This window comes from Notolepis coatsorum, assembly GCF_963971535.1.
Source record: "Notolepis coatsorum genome assembly, chromosome: 19".
Lineage (NCBI taxonomy): Eukaryota > Metazoa > Chordata > Actinopteri > Aulopiformes > Paralepididae > Notolepis > Notolepis coatsorum.
The window spans coordinates 92,155,631-92,172,319 of NC_140183.1; the positions used below are offsets into that span (position 1 = coordinate 92,155,631).

The window sequence follows — 16,689 nt, forward strand, 5'->3', positions numbered from 1 at the left end:
TCAAATAAAAAAATGTCGATAAAGTACCGAACCGTTAAGCAGTATCGATAAGAGTAGTAGTATCGATAAAATCCTAACGATACCCATCCCTAGGTAGAACACAAATATTTTGAATGCCTTCGGCAGACTTCAAATGAGCCATTTTAATCTAGATGAACTCCAGGATTGCAGATAGATTAATCTAGATAAAAAAATATGGAGTGGGAGATGAGGCAAGAGCTGCTGTAGAATGGAGAAAAGAGGAGAGATAAGGAGAGAGGAGATGATGAGGAGAAAGGAGGAGAGATTATGATGAGAAGCAAAAGGGAGGAGATGAGAAGGAAAGAGAAGGAAAAATGAGGAGATGAGAAGGAAAAGGGAGGAGATAAGGATAAATGAGGAGAGATGAGAAGGAAAAAGGAGAGATGATGAGAAGGAGAAAGGAGGAGATGAGAAGGAAAAATGAGGAGGAAGAGAGATGATGAGAAGGAGAAAGGAGGAGATGAGGAGAAGGAAAAAGGAGGAGAGATTAGAAGGAAAAATGAGGAGAGATGAGGAGAAGGAGGGTACGGACTTGCTCTGGAAGTCAGGCACAGTGAAGAGCACTTGCATGACCGAGTTGAGGTAGCAGCTGTTGCCCAGGTTCTTCATGCCGGTCAGGCCTTGTCCAGCCAGGGGCCGCAGGGTGGTCCCGGACTCCTGGATCACCTCCCACTCGCCCACCCGCTGGTTCATCGCAATCTCCAGCTCAGTCATGCTTCGCTCCGTCTGAGTGGGAGGAAGGGTTTGGACGCAGTTGGTGGAGAAAATAAATATATATATATATATATATATATATATTAAGGATGCCCCGATCGATCGGCCAGCGATCGGTATCGGCCGATATTCAGTATAAATATGAGATCGGTGAATTCCGATAATGCTTTATTTTCGCCGATCGTGAAAACTGATCGAAAAACATGATCCAATTCTAAGCAGAGTTATCACTCGCTGACTTCTCTCTCAGGCACACAGAGCTCCAGCACACTGCCCCTCCCCCTCCTCCTGCCCCTCCCAGACCCGTGTCAACAGAGGCTCTTATTGCCTCCGGCAATAGTCTGCTCTAGTCTAGTGCATGCAACCTCTGTGAGCTAACGGTAGCTACCTAGCTAACGTTACTGTTTAAACAAAATGACCCAGTCAACTATTCACTTTTACGGCGGTCAGGTGGCGTAGAGGAGATTATGCTCGTCACCAATGCAAGAGGCTGCGGTCTCGACTCCCGGAGAGTCAGCATTGCCTTGGCTCGGGCTGATCGCTATACTAACTCGTTTGGCTGAGTTAGGGGGAGGGAAGCCGTGGGTGGGTCCTGGGCGTTGTGGACAGCGACCCCTACAGTTCGGTCGGGGCGCCTGCACAGCAAGGGTAGGATCTGGAGAGAGGTAGTGCGACCTTCCACACGTTACACTCTCCCGGTGAGAATCTGCGCTACCAGGCTGGCTGCCGGCTGGCTGCACATGCGTCGGAGGAAAACATGCAACAGTCTCCGGCCTCCCGGACCAACAGTAGGGGGGGGCCGGGGGGGGTGCGCAACAACCAGGAAGGGGGTTGGGAATTGGCATAACGACTAACAGTTCACTTTTAGTTTAACCCTTTATCTGCCAGGCATTATTCTGATCATATACCCTATCTGCCACTGTTGAAAGTCTATGGAGATGTTCCCCTTCTTTGCAGGGCTATAACTTTTTAAATTGTATTGCTAAATTGACATTACTATGGCCCATTCAACGTCAAATATCTATCGTTTAGGATGTAGCAACGTTCTACTTTTTCATTCATATATTCATACTAAAATATGGTCTAAAGTATAAATATGTTTTAACGTTTTCTGCAGCATTCTGCAGAACGTGATTTATAGCCATAAATGCATTATATTGATGATCAAATACAGTTTGATAGTGATCGGCGCCAGATAAAAGATTTCAAATGTACGTGCTTCTAGAAGTTACTACTCATCATCTGATGTTGACCGGATGGGGGGGGGGGGGGTCGTTTATAATTCCGTGGCCAACGTTAGATGATTCATGTAGTGTGGGTGATATGATCATCAGAGCAGTTTGTATTGAACACGGTAATAATAAACGCTGAAACTTACCCCAGTCTCCTCGGGCCGTTGGGCGATGATCACCATGGAGTAGAGAGTTTGCTATTATGGGATGTTGATCTAGATGAACCATTTCCAGGTTGTATAATACTATATACGTCCAAAAAACATTGTTTATTGAGTTAGGGCGAGCGATTGATTATCCAGTGTGTCGAGATGGAGCCGAATCATCCGAATTCGGCCGGACCGAATTTGGATGAGCACCACTTTCCGTTTCCGGTTTGCTGTTTGGGCGATCCGCTGATCGGCCACCAGATGGCGGTCTTGAACCGTTGGAGAGTTGAGAGGAGATCAACAGGAGATCTCAAGTCTCCGCGGGTGAAATATGATTGCCATCACAGATTTTTGAAATATTGATCTCAATGACGTGTTACGGCGTCATTGGCAGATTACGCATGGCGGAGAATGACGTGTTAACTCATCCTTGTCGATTAAAGGGTTAATACATGAGGCATTGTCTAACGGTATCTAGCCGGCTAGCTACTGATAGCGCCTGATATCAACAAATGCTCCAGCAATAGTCCAGGGCTGTACACTGCGAGCATCTCGTCGCAAATTGCCCCCTAATCTGGCCGGTGCAAGTGGAAAATATCATCTGGGGGCAAGCTTGCGAGTAGTGATTGCAACCCTTCATTCGCATTTCACTCCTAAATTAATCCATACAAATTGGATAAAACATTAGCCTACAACCAGGGCATAATGTTGCGGTTGTAATTTCATTAGACAGACCAGCGCGGACCTTTAATAACATGCAATTTGATTGACACGAGCAATGGGCTAACGTTAGCTGCTATCCACGGTATCCATTAGGATTATGCTAAGCTGAATGAATGAATGAAAACTTTATTTAACAGATTGCAGAATGGGTACAATACAGTACGGCTCAATACATACAATTGTTAAGGGGATGCAGACCTGAGAAAGACGTTTGTCTTGTTTCCATCAGGGTCCCCCATTTTCAATTCATATAGACATTTATGACATACACAACATACATGACATTTATGGCATAGGGACATATAGGTATTTAGTACTGATACATTTGTGACATAACGGTATTCAAATATACAGTACTGTTACCCCTAGATCCTGACAGAGTATATACATATGATGGGGAGGGAACTGTACATTAGGAGGGGGTGGGTGGGTGGGAGGGAAATATACATACGGCGGGGAGGGAATATATACATGCGGTGGTGAGGAGACTGTCTATTAGGAGGTGGTGGGGGTTTTGGGCATTTACGGTGGCCAGTTTCGAATTGCAGCCTCCCGTAGGTGCTCTTTAAGAGCGGTTTTGAATGTGGGCAGGGATTCACATTCCTTTACAGCTTTGGGTAGGGCGTTCCACATTGTTGTGGCATAATTGCGAAACGTGTTTAGTCCCTTGTTTGAGCCGAATCTGGGTTTAACATGATTTGTTGAGCTTCCTCTGGTGTAGTGGTTGTGGTATTCACTGACCTTTGGGAAGTATTTTGACATGTACATGGGCACCCCGGTCGTATAGTGTATCTTGTAGACCAGGCCCATTGCAAGTTGCTGTACTCTGTCGTCTACTCTAAGCCATCCTAGGTTGGCAAAGTGGGCAGGGGTGAGGTGGGTTCTGGGGTTCAGGTCAAGTAGTAGTCTGACCAGTTTGTTTTGTGATGTTTGTAATTTTGTTTTAAGCGCCTTTGAGGTGCTTTGGTACCATGAGGTGCACGCATAGTCATAGTACCCTTGAATGAGTGCTCCTGCCAGAGTCTTCAGGGTATTCTTGTTTACCAGAGAGGAGATCCGGTACAAGAATCTAGTTCGTTGGTTGACTTTTTTTATTACATTGGATGCCATTTTGTCACAGGAAAGATTTGCCTCTAGGATGGAACCCAGGTAGGTAATTTCGTCTTTCCTTGTGACAATATTGTCACCCACTGTAACTGAGAATCCGTCGGTCTTGCTGAGTTTGTTATTTGAACCGAAGAGAATGGACTCTGTTTTGCCCATGTGTAATGATAGTTTGTTATCAGCGAGCCATATGCAGATTTTGCCTAGTTCCGTGCTGAGGGTTTTTTCAACCTGCAATTTGTTCTTGTCAGAGACCAGCAGGGCTGAGTCGTCCGCAAACAGGAACAAGTTGCAGTCACAGGCTGACGACATGTCATTTGCATAAATTAGGAAGAGTAGCGGTCCTAGTATGCTTCCTTGTGGAACACCACAGCTCACTGCGTTAGCTGCTGCTAACCCTGGACACCAGTAAAAGCGGACTCCACAACACTAGTTCCATTCGGGAGGAAAGGGGGTGGGTTATATTGACAACGCTTGACAACAGAAGTTTAAACATAACTTCATATTTATTGGTTATTCGTTTCTGTTACTGTATATCATCCACTTTCCATCTCCGTCTGTTAAACGCTTCCTGTTTACATTAGAGTGTGACGTCATCACCTACGGCAGCTTAGACGATCAAAACGCGAACCTAGAACAAAACCCGGGGGGGGGGGGGCTGGCTCTCTCATTCGTTCTCGCCCCCTCTCTCTCTCTCGCTCTGATTGATTGAAAACTTTATTAACAGATTGCAGAATGGGTACAATACAGTACAGCTCTCTCTACATTCAATGATTTAAAGTAGCCAAACGTTACAGACAGTATAAATACTAACTGGATAGTTGATGATAAACATTTAATTTCATTATCTGAAATATTCTAAAATTATTAAGTCTGCTATAAGCCATTATCCCTTTGTGTGTGTGATTATTATTTTCTCACAGTAGTGTGTGTGTATATATATATATATATATATATATATATATATATATATATATATATATATATATATATGTGTGTGTGTGTGTTTGGCTAAAGTGGATAGAAAACACAGTACTGTGCGAAAAAAGGCACCCAAAAGTTTTTATATAAATGGTCTTAGATGTAAATACATTTTTTATTAGTGTGTCAGTAGACTACTCTTAGTACATTTTCATTAAATTATTTTTTAAAGCATCTTCATGGTTTAATAATGCAAACATATGTTGCAGGGACTTATTATAATCATCATATTGGCGTGACTGTAGGGCTGGGCGATATGGCCTAAATATGATATCACGATATTTTCTGACCTTTCGGCGATACACGATACACATCACGATGTTTTTCTTTTTTACCCCAAACAATTCATTATGAGGCTTACCAAGACAGTATTTGATTTTGCAAGCTAACATTAAAGACAAAATAAAATACCCATGCATTTAGCATTTTTATATTATATATTAGATTTAGATTATTAGATTATATATTGCATATATTTAGCAATGAGATATTATATGATTTAGATATGAAATATGATGAATTGAAAATGGGGGACCCTGATGTAAACAAGACTAAAGTCTTTCTCTGGTCTGCATCCCCTTAACAATTGTATGTATTGAGCTGTACTGTACCCATTCTGCAATATGTTAATAAAGTTTTAAATCAATCAATCAATAGCATTTTAATGAAACTACTGTATATATGTATGTCTCTAAATGTTTTGATGAATTGAAAATGGAGGACCCTTATGTAAAAAAGTCGAAAGTCTTTTTCTGGTCTTCATCCTCCTGTACTGTATTGTACCCATTCTGCAACCCTTTAACAAAGTCTTCACTCATTCATTCTGACGGAAACATATAATTTTGATTGACAGTCGAGTCTGCCAATTACGTCACAGCGCTTGCACCCGCCCTGCTGTTCTTAGCACCAATCGGCAAGCTCCTAGTTTTTTACTTCCTGAATGTCCTGTGGCTGAACAACGTCAACAAAGCTACTATCGTTAGCTCCCCGCGGCCGTCGAGTAAGAGACCAGTGCTCAACAGGATGACTAAATGAGGCATAATGATTTTACTACAACGAATGTTATAATAAAAGCCTTTCCATACATCTGTCTGATTGAAAACTTTATTAACAGACCGCGGAATGGGCATATCTCAGCACGGGCTGAGATATGAACGAGTAACGTGTGGACAGATTGACGCGACACAATCCTCTTGGGCAAAACATCACGATATCCACGATACGTTGAAAAAGTGTATCGTTAATGAACTGTACCCGATATTTATATAATATCGTCATATCGCCCAGCCCTACGTGACTGTATGCATCAAAGGGTTAAATCAAGCATTTTTAAGTGCTTTAGAGGAAATGTCAAAATATTGCGATATATATCGTGTATCGTGATATGGCCAAAAAATATCGCGATATCATTTAGAGGCCATATCGCCCAGCCCTACTATAATGGTAAAATAGTTATTTAAAAATTTGCCCCTAAAAAATATTCTTTGCCCCTAAATTTCTCATTTAGGGGCAAGTGTGCCCCTAGTGAAAAAGCTTAGCGTACAGCCCTGTAGTCTAGTAGTGCATGATACCTCCGTTAGCTAGGTAGCTCACGTTAGCTCACTGTTTAAATGAAATGTCCCAGTAAACTAAATAGTTCACTGAGGCGTTGTCTTAACATTATCTAGCCGGCTAGCAGTAGCTACAGATAGCTCCTGATATCAATGTCTTATAAGAGCCCCTGGCTTGCATCGCAGTCACGAAAGGGGCTAGCTGAGGGCATGCTGAATGTGATTTGACCAAAGCAGAGTATACACACAGACAGTGGAGCTGTTTGCAGATAGCGAGCATTTTGACTTGTTGCGTGGTGGCGATGTCTCACAGATAATACACCTACAAGTATAATTATTTATTACATGGCGTTTTAACATTCGCCGAAATGCTTGACTGTGATTGGTCAATAGCGCTCGTCAGAGGTCCGTTATTACTCGATAACGGACCTCTGCCGAGCAATAATGACCGCTGTGCGTAGCTGTAGCAATCAAGCCCACTGACACACACTGCATCAGTGCAGCCAATCAGACACACCTGCCGGCTGCTGGCGAAGCTGCCGGCGATGACAGCGGAGCGACGGAACAGAACTGCGTCTGCATTTGATCTCGTCTTGTCGATGGTGTAAAATGAATTAGGTATATTGTTAGTAAGTTAGCCATGTAATAAGCAGGATAATGTATAGCTATACTCTGTCATTGTCGCAAAATAATTGACCTTCACTAGTTTCTAAACTCCGTGTCGGTCAATTATTTTGCGACAATGACCTCGTAGCTTTACATTATCCCTTACATAATATATATATTTTATATAATTTTTTTTTTTTTTTTATAAAACCAAAAACGATCGGTATCAGTATCGGCCGATATGGCTCATAGATGATCGGTGATCGGTATCGGTGGCAAAAAAACATGATCGGGGCATCCCTAATATATATATATAATTAAAAATGTTTTGTGAAAGCCGTGCGAAGGAGAGGCAGCAGAAAAACAGGTGGCCATGAAATGAATCAGGGAGTTGGAGAAGAGAACAGGTGTGGCAGGAAATGATTCAGAGATGTGGTGGGGGAGGGGTGGATGTGATAAACAGGTGGGGGAGGGGTGGATGTGATAAACAGGTGGGGGAGGGGTGGATGTGATAAACAGGTGGGGGAGGGGTGGATGTGATAAACAGGGGCAACAAGTCGAGGGGGAGAGGCACCAGTGAAATATGTGTGATGAAACCATATGGGTTTTCATAAGAGCTTAACTGGCTCTCTCACACTGCAGCATGATCTCGGAGCCCTCTGCCGTAACACGGAATCAATGGCAGCACTTTGATGTCTGGAGGTCTGCCAACCGGGCACAATTCAATATCTCTGAGCCATTTTGTCACACACGTACGACGTACGTACGCACGCTACAGCAAATGGGCCGGGCAGCACTTTTCTCTCCAAGAAACACAACCAGCTAGGAAAAAGCTTTGGGCATGTTGTACGATACTAGGGCTACTGTAGGCGATATTGCAAATAATATATCACAATATTTTTCTTAATTTTGGCAGTATACCATTTGGTTGTCTGGTACAAATCAAAATGTGATCAGATGTGTAGTGGATTATCTCTTGTAATGCAACTTCCATGGTGTTACATCATTCAAAAATAGTCTCATCTTATCCACAAGTGGGATTCTATTCAAATAAGTTGATGTTGGTATTGCAAAAAAACATATACCTTTGCATCCCAGACCCAAATAGTACTTGTCAATACAGATGTCTACAAACAATTGACCTCAATCTCAATCCCTGCCCTGTTTTATTGATCCTCTATTTCAAAACTGTTGCTTTCCGTTTGTCTATAGAACAGTTGAGGTGGGATTTGAGGTAGGTCAATTAGAAGATAGCCAACACGACGGGTCTCCTCTCACTAAAACAACAGAGGTCACATGGCGGGGGGGGGGGGGGTCCTACCTTCTCCATGGTCATCATGTCAATGCCGAAGTGAGCCAGGTGCTCCGGCAGCTTGGGGTCCAGGACCATGTCATCCTCGTCATAGGAGTAAACATCTGGACACACAACAGGGAGTCAATGGTCAATGGCACACGCTTTTATTAAACTCCCTTATTATTAACAGGCATGGCTTCACTTTGCTAACAGGGGGCACTAAGACGTAAGGGTTCAGAGCAAAACACTGTATATACACAGTCCACTGAACTATTACACTGGCTTTAGTCCACCAAGACATCAGCTCATAGTTAAGTTCCCCCCCCCCCAATTAATTTCAATTCAATGTTTTACAGAGTAATTTCCTAGGAAATTATAAGAAAATGTCTGGCATCACAATAATATTCAGTGCTTTGGTCTTTAATTGGCAATAGATTTGAACAGGGCTTCCTGCATGACAACAGTCATTTGAAGAGGGACAATAGTGTATGACACGATAAATTTCCACAGATTTCTAGATCAAATCAACAAATAGATAATCAGTTGCCTTAACGTCTATGTCCGTCTCCTGACATTTAGACCTTTGGATCACAGTGGTAGCCAGTCCCTGGTTCTCACCTGCTCCGTCAGGGGTGATGGTGCCCAGTTTGACAGCCAGCGGGTGTCCCGTCTGCTGGAAGTAGAGCAGAGCGTGGTTGTTTCCCCCAGAGCCGTCAAAATATCTCCGGCCACACAGCACTTTGCCGTCCGTCAAGTTCATCCAGATGTTCTCCTGTAGGTCACACACCTCACAACGCCAGCCACTACAATAGACGACAACAGGTGTAACATTTATATATGAGAGAGCGAGAGAGATGTTCTTCACAGCGATGTACACCCTGAATAAGGACTGTACATAACAATCTTACCAGGGCTCTACGCTAACCTTTTTCCCAAGGAGCACACAATATAATAATATAAAATATTTAGGAGCACAGTGAAAATATTTCAAGTAAGTTTCTTTTTTTCTTTTTTTAAATAAATGTATATTTGTACTGTGCGTGCATGTGCAAACGGGAACGGGACACATCTGTGCAATAGCACATACCACCAAAGTCACTGGCCCACTGTGTGCATGTGTGTATCTGCGTGTGCAAACGGGAATGGGACAGACATTTGAACTATTAAGTGATTAATGCCTACTGTGGCAAAGTTGTAGCCAACAACTAGGCCTAATAAAAAAGCCAGTAACAGGTGGTCAGGTGGCGTAGCGGAGATTGCGTTCGTCACCAACGCCGGAGATGCTGGGTTCGCGTGTTCGAATCCAGCTCCCGGTGTTGTCACCAGCTTGGCTGGCCGTTCACACTAATACAATTGGCAGTATTAGAGGGTGGGAAAGCTGGCGGGTGGGTCCTGGGCGTTGTGGACAGCGACACCTACAGTTCGGTCGGGGCGCCTGCTCAGTGAGGGTAGGATCTGGAGAGAGGTAGTGCGGCCTCCCACACGTTACACTCTCCCAGTGAGAATCTGCACGGCCAGGCTGGCTGCCGGCTGGCTGCACATGCGTCGGAGGAAAGCATGCGACAGTCTCCGGCCTCTCGGACCAACAGTAGGGGAAAGTGCGCAACAACCAGGAAGGGTGGGATGGGAGAAAAATCAGAAAAAGAAGGAAGGGGAAAAAGATAATCAAAAAAAATTATATATTTTTTTAAAGCCAGTGACATTGAACAAAAAGGAGACACTGGCATTACCACCAGGGCCATCAGTAGAGGAGACTGTAAGGTGCCTTTTCGGTATACTACCTTTGCTAAAACTGTGTTCTCTGGGTGGTAACTACTGGAATAGCCTACCAGTTGTGATTAGAGTGCCCCACATACTCCATGTTCAAGACCCATCTTAAACTGCATCTTAAGGCAAACCAGAAGATCATTTTTAATCTGATTTAGTTTATGTAACTTGTTTGTTTTTATTGTTGTTTTTATCATTGATTGTCACAATGCTTTTACCCTAAGCAGGCTATTTATTTATTGAAAGAGGTTTGCTGTCTAAATCAAATCAAATTTATTTATAAGGCCTGACAACACACGTTAATGTCCCCATGGGCCGTACAGGTCTTCTTTAAACAAGTTAAGAAGAAAACATAACAATAAGTCAAGAACAGAACAAGAACACCATAAGGTCCAACAAATTTAAAATAAATGCAAATAAATGAAAGAATGCAAGCACTCCCAGACATAAGGTAAGGAAAAACTCACTAAAACCTAACAATAGGGAAAAAAGCTCCACAGGCAGTGTGGAGGAGAGAAACCTTAGAAGGGCCATTCAAGGGGGGATCTCCCTTCTTAGATGTCGGTGATAGTAGTGTTGCAGACTAACAGTTGTCTCCTGGTGTAAATTAGCTCTTGCTACAACCCTGCATGTTTACATTTTGTACTTGATGTTCATTAACATGTGCTGTCCCTATCAAATAAACTATCAAATCAAACTACACGTTTTTCACAGTAAATGTCAATTAGCCGACTGTCAGTGCGCGCATATATATATATATGAATTATTCTATGTTAATAAAACATACCTGGTGATCAACTACAGTTTGCTGTAAACATTATGATATGTGTGTAGTGTTCTGATAACGACTGCTGCAGCGGGAGCTGGCTCATGATGGATTTGCGAATAGCATGCAGCTGCAGAGCCGCAGAGCCAGGGGCTCTTTCAGGTCCGGTCACAGGCCCGCTCAACAGCGCCCCCCAACCAACGGCTGAATTGGAGTATTGCACTGTGCAATACTCCAATTCAGCCATTGGCAATTCAGCCGTTGGGTGGGGGGCGCTGTTGAGCGGGCCTGTGACCGGACCTGAAAGAGCCCCTGGCTCTGCGGCTCTGCAGCTGCATACTATTGGGATTCGTTGACCACGAGGACAGCGCGATCTAAGGGACATGTTTCATTACTAGTCAAGTGTCATTACTTTAGTTATCAAAGGTGGAATCTCTGGACGCAATGACATTATATAGTTTAAAGCTAAACTAAGTTTTTCTTTCTTGTTAGAAGAGTGATAACTTATTCAGTTAGATTTGATTTGATCTTTATTTATCTCTTAACATTTTCAACCATAAACACACACATTTGTAATAACAAAAAAAAATAAAACGAAATAAAATAAAATACAAATACATTTAAATATATTTTCCTATGGAAGGAATAATCAACATGGCTCCAATTGGTTGACTATAACAGCACCGTGACCAAATATCCCTATACTAGCACCTTGTTAAACACTTTTTTTTATATATATATTTATTTATTTATTTTTAATCATAATTATTCTTGTGAAATCTTTCCACCTGGGAGCCTTTTGACTAAATCAATTTATTCTCCCCTTCTCTGAATGGTGTTTCTTATGGCAATAACAACTATAGACAACAAAACCAAAGTAAAGAAACAACATTTGATTTTTGGGACGGTTACATTCACTTTGGGACGGTTAAAATTGTATTTGGGGACGGTTCTGAGACGGTGGTGAAAAAAGTTAGTCTGGAGCCCCGACGCTACTGCATCAACGTTATGATTAACAAAGCAAGGCATTCGTTTTGTTGCATTAACGTTATATTACTATTGCTATCGCTAAATCTAGGTGTTCTAAAATCTATTGCTATTGGTAAGACTAGAATAAGTTACATGTCTCGGGAAACTCACGCATATCGCAATAGGGGACTTTCAGGAAGTAAACAAGCTAAATGAGAGCTTCTGATTGGTCATTTGCTTTCTTTCCCATGAAACCAGTCACGTCTCTCGGGGTGGAGGGCGGGAGGGAGGGGTCTCTCACAGGGGGATCAGAGAGGCTGGGTTTTAGCCCGGCGGGGCCCTGTGTGTTGGGGGGCCGATGGGCGTGGGGTGGGGCTCTCGGGGGCATGGGGAATAGCGGGCTTGGCTCGGTGGGGGGGGGGGGGGGGGAGTCCCCTATCCTTTCCTCTACTGGGCCTGGCCCAATTGATTCAAGGGACCCGTGTCGATGGGGGCCCGGCTACAGGCGCAGCGGCCTAAGATATGGGGGGCGCCAATGGGCTCAACTCAGGGGGGGGGGGGGTCAGCGTTTATGCGGTTTGACCCGGGAGAGTGGGATCCCGTGGGTTGTGGGTTGGTTGTGCGTGGGGCTTGGTGGCATGGGAGGTAGCGGGCTTGGCTCGGTGGGGGGGGGGGCCCTCTAATGGGTCGGGCCCAATCAGATTCAAGATGCCCGTGTCGCTGAGTGCTGGACCCCGCGTGGGACGGACCTGGGATGCGGGGGAGCCCGGTTTCTAGGGGGGGGGGGGTAAGTTTAAAAAAAAGAAACCAGTCACGTCACTCTACTGTGATTGGACCGTTGGCTTGAGTGCAATGTGGGACTTGTAGTTTAACGATTTATCAGCGGAGGGAAAAAAAGGACGACTGAGGCTGTAATCTTCACTCGCACACCGTGTAATTGATTTTTCCGATTCACACACATATTTCTAGGGGCATATGCGAGCAATATGGTCGCACTGTAGAGCCCTGATCTTACTCACCCTTAGGTGCCAGAGCTGTACCCTTCCTGCTGACTTGTTGTACAGGACTTGTAAGTCGCTTTGGATAAAAGCGTCAGCTAATGTAAATGTAATAGAGTCTACACTGGCATGTTGCTCCTCATGGTCCCTAGGCCATCACCGTGTGTCCAGTACTGTCCTGAGACATTTTATGTGCAACTGGGCCCATTATTTACCCTGCGTAATACAGACACACTGGGACTCACATTCACAATACAACATAGATCGGTTTCCTGATACGTGTGCACGTATCAAAAAGAAAACATAATTCCAATCGGAACAATGGGGCAGACTACAGTGAGTATCATCACACTTTGTAGTCTAGCTAATAGCAATGTTGACGTGAATCAACCCATGCTCATGGTCTATGCAACTGGAGGAAGTATCATACTTGCAGCCATACCGATTTAGCAAAATTACATCGTCATTTTCATTTGAAAAGAACTTTAGGCAGGGGGGTGCTATGGTTTCTCCATAGAGCCCCATTATACTTTCTAGTATTCTAGTATTTCTAGCGCACCAACTCAAGAGCAGCTTGATTGTGTGTGTTACAGCGGTTATTGCCGATTGGCTCATTTGATAAAGCGTGTTGACAAACAGGAAACCAATCTTATTAGGGAAGGCACAGAAGGTCTTTGACTGGACAGTTCTTCTGTTGAAAGCCACACCGCTAAAAGAAGAAATACTGCTAACTTATTCCTGCACCAGTATTTCAGCCATGCTGCCTTTGTAATCAATGGCTACATGACTGAAAAACACCAGAGCATGAATAAATTCAACCTAAAGGAGCGGTTTAAATGTGCAATTTTTTTTTTCTTTTTTTTTTTTCCATGGTTTATACTCCTCCTCCTCAAGGACTACATCGTTTTCATCATGTTTTCTTTCATTGAAGAACCAACCCATATATACAGAAGGGCCTGTTGTGTTTTTAATCACTCACCTGGGTGGGATCTTGAGACCGTTATCGAGCTGTTTGAGTTCGACCGCATGCCGGGACTCCTGTCTCAACTCTCCGTCCCACTGTTGCACTTGCATAGCGTGAGACACAGAGTCTGCCGACATCAACCCTGCCATGGACAGAGACACCTGGAGGAACAGAGGATGATACTATGAACACATTTGAAATAAACTCAACTCTGACAGCTAGGGTTGCATGCCTACCTCTATTCTACCATTGCATTGCCATACTAAACTCTTACCCAATACCCGAGATGGTAAATAATTGTGTATAGTCCATCTATGGCTTACTGCACCAATGTCACAAAGACAATATAAATGGTGCATTTTATATAGCACTTTTATCCAAAGCGCTTTACAATTTTGATTGGCATCTTGATACTTGATGTCTGGTAAATGGTAATAATATCAAAAGGCTACATTATCAGTTTCCTATGGCCTCCCCTGAAAGGATAGAAGTAATTCAACGCTTGCCAAGGAGCATGCCAAGGGAACAAAGTGTCTTACCCGCTCTCTCACAACATCAGGCATGGTGGTGAGATCATCGTAGGTCACTTCCTGTCTGTCGGGCAACAGGACAACCTTCACATCCTCATCATACTGCACTTGTTCCACGTCGAAGCCTCCCGCAATACCTAAGAGAAGGAGCAGGCGTGCGAGTTAGGAGAGACGTCGTCAAGGTTCCAAACGGACTAGCACTCTGTATCTGTGCCTCTCAAACCCTGCCATCTTATCTCAAACCCTCCCTCTTTTCTTGATCCTCCAATCACAACTGTTGCCGCTGTGCTCTTTGAGTGGTTTTGAAAGTGGGTAGTGATTCACATTCCTTTACAGCAGGGGTAGGGCGTTCCACATTGATGTGGCATAATTGCTAAACGTGTTTAGTCCCTTGTTTAACATGATTTGTGGAGCTCCCTCTGGTGGTGTGGTCGTGGTATTCACTGACCTTTGGGAAGTATTTTGACATGTACATGGGTACCTGAGTGGTGTAGTGTATCTTGTAGACCAGGCCCAGTGCAAGTTGCTGTACTCTGTCATCTACTCTAAGCCATCCTAGGGTTGTCAAAGTGGGCAGCAGGGGTGAGGTGGGTTTTAGGAGTAAGGTCAAGCAGTAGTCTGACCAGTTTGTTTTGTGATATTTGTATATTTTGTTTTTAGCGCCTTTGAAGTGCTTTGGTACCATGAGGTGCACGCATAGTCGTAGTACCCTTGTGATTGTAGGATCATGAAAAGAGAGCAGGATATAAGATAGGTCAATACCACTCACCTATGGCCAGTCTAGTGGGCTTTTTCTTAGGCGGGTCGCAATTATTATCATCTTCCTTCTGAGGGGAAAAAACAAACAAACAATGGTGAGAGAGTTTCTCAGGCATGGGAAATGATTGACATGGTGGTTTGTGTGCAGATTTATTTAGATGAAAGTCTATGCGGGGGAGTGAAAAGTGCACTATTACACCTGGGGACATTGAGAAGGGACTAAAGGTACCGTCACTGAATGATCACCTGAGTCTTGCGAGTCCGGGTGATGTGCAGATAAGCCCGCTGACCGCTCCGGGTATGGTGCCTCTCCACATACCGACTGCCAAAACCCAGGAAACTGTTCATGCACACATACAGGCCTCCTTCGCTTTCCTGGGGATCAATGATATAAAGTCGTGTGAAACGCTGTTGCATACCTGGCTGCACCCATCATCCTCATCAGACTTGAGAAACAAAGTCATGTGCTGCTGTACAGCTGGAGGCAGAGGCACAACAACACAGTCATCATGACAAATGGTATCAATTACAAGCCAACTGGCTGTCTAGCCAAGTTAGCCAGCTAAAGTTGATTGCCACTTCGCTAAAACATTGATATTAATGTTAACGTTAGCTAACACATACCCACGTCGATTGTGAAAATATTCTGCCATGCTTGTAGTGAAGTGTTGAACTGAAAAATTAAGTAAATCAGAAGTCACTCACTGGCAGCTAACTAGCCATTTTGACAGCCGGCTAAAAAAGCTAGCTAGCTAGCAGCATCAACAACGTGTAGCTTAGCTACCATAGCTAGCTAGTTTGCTAACGTTAGTTGAGACTGTATGGAAGGAACGTCAAGCTTGCTAATAATAAGTTCAAGTGAAATGACACAGGTGGCGGCTATAACGTTGCACTAGACACAATCAAGCACGAAGACATAATAAAATAATAAAAGTAAAGCCCACAGACTGCTAGCTGACGTTAGTAAGATGTGAGAGAGGGGTGATGATGAACGTTAGCTCACCGGAGAGGCAAATGACAAGGCGCATTCGTCTTTGTGGACACGGTCCCCGGGCCTAGGAACCCGAATTGTGGACAAAACTGACATCAAAACCTCGCTAACCTCCGCCATGTCTCTTACTAACTAGTTCCGCCTTTCAGTGAGACACTTGTTCCTCTGAGTTTGGACCCCAGAATGTGCTTCTTCCCGGGCTCAGGATAGTGTGCGCGGTGTCGGGCAGCCTCCTCCTCTAGTGTCGGTCTGCCTGGCTGTGAGTGAGACACTGATGCTCGCTGCGCCTGCGTGGTGTCGACGCGCGGCCCACGGATTAGGGTATATCTGCAGCGCCGCAAGCCCAGGCCAGACGAGATGCTTCCACCTGCAGAACCACGTCTCCAGCAGGCTGAGGATCCGCAGGCTGAGGACGCTCGCTTCCATTGGCTGATTTGGGTCACGTCACGTGACTGTCCCACCCAATGGCTGAATTGGAGTGTTGCACTGCGGGCATTGGCTGATTTGGGTCACGTTGCACTGCGGGATTGATTGATTGATTGATTGAAAACTTTATTAACAGATTGCAGAA

At 44.2% G+C, this 16,689-nt stretch overlaps 1 protein-coding gene across 2 annotated transcripts in view; it reads right to left on the reverse strand.

The window, feature by feature from the left end:
- Window positions 1-16,370, reverse strand: part of usp5 (ubiquitin specific peptidase 5 (isopeptidase T)) — a 57,856-nt gene extending 41,486 nt beyond the window's left edge. For both annotated transcript variants that reach the window (XM_084336033.1, XM_084336032.1), the window contains exons 1-8: window positions 16,131-16,370; window positions 15,374-15,502; window positions 15,138-15,195; window positions 14,378-14,505; window positions 13,854-13,999; window positions 8,993-9,177; window positions 8,402-8,496; window positions 554-747 (exon numbers count right to left, since the gene is read on the reverse strand). In XM_084336033.1, coding sequence (XP_084192159.1) covers window positions 554-747; window positions 8,402-8,496; window positions 8,993-9,177; window positions 13,854-13,999; window positions 14,378-14,505; window positions 15,138-15,195; window positions 15,374-15,502; window positions 16,131-16,238 — 1,043 coding nt within the window. In that variant the 5' untranslated portion in view covers window positions 16,239-16,370. The remainder of the gene's footprint in view (window positions 1-553; window positions 748-8,401; window positions 8,497-8,992; window positions 9,178-13,853; window positions 14,000-14,377; window positions 14,506-15,137; window positions 15,196-15,373; window positions 15,503-16,130) is intronic.
- Between the last annotated feature and the right edge of the window lie 319 nt (window positions 16,371-16,689).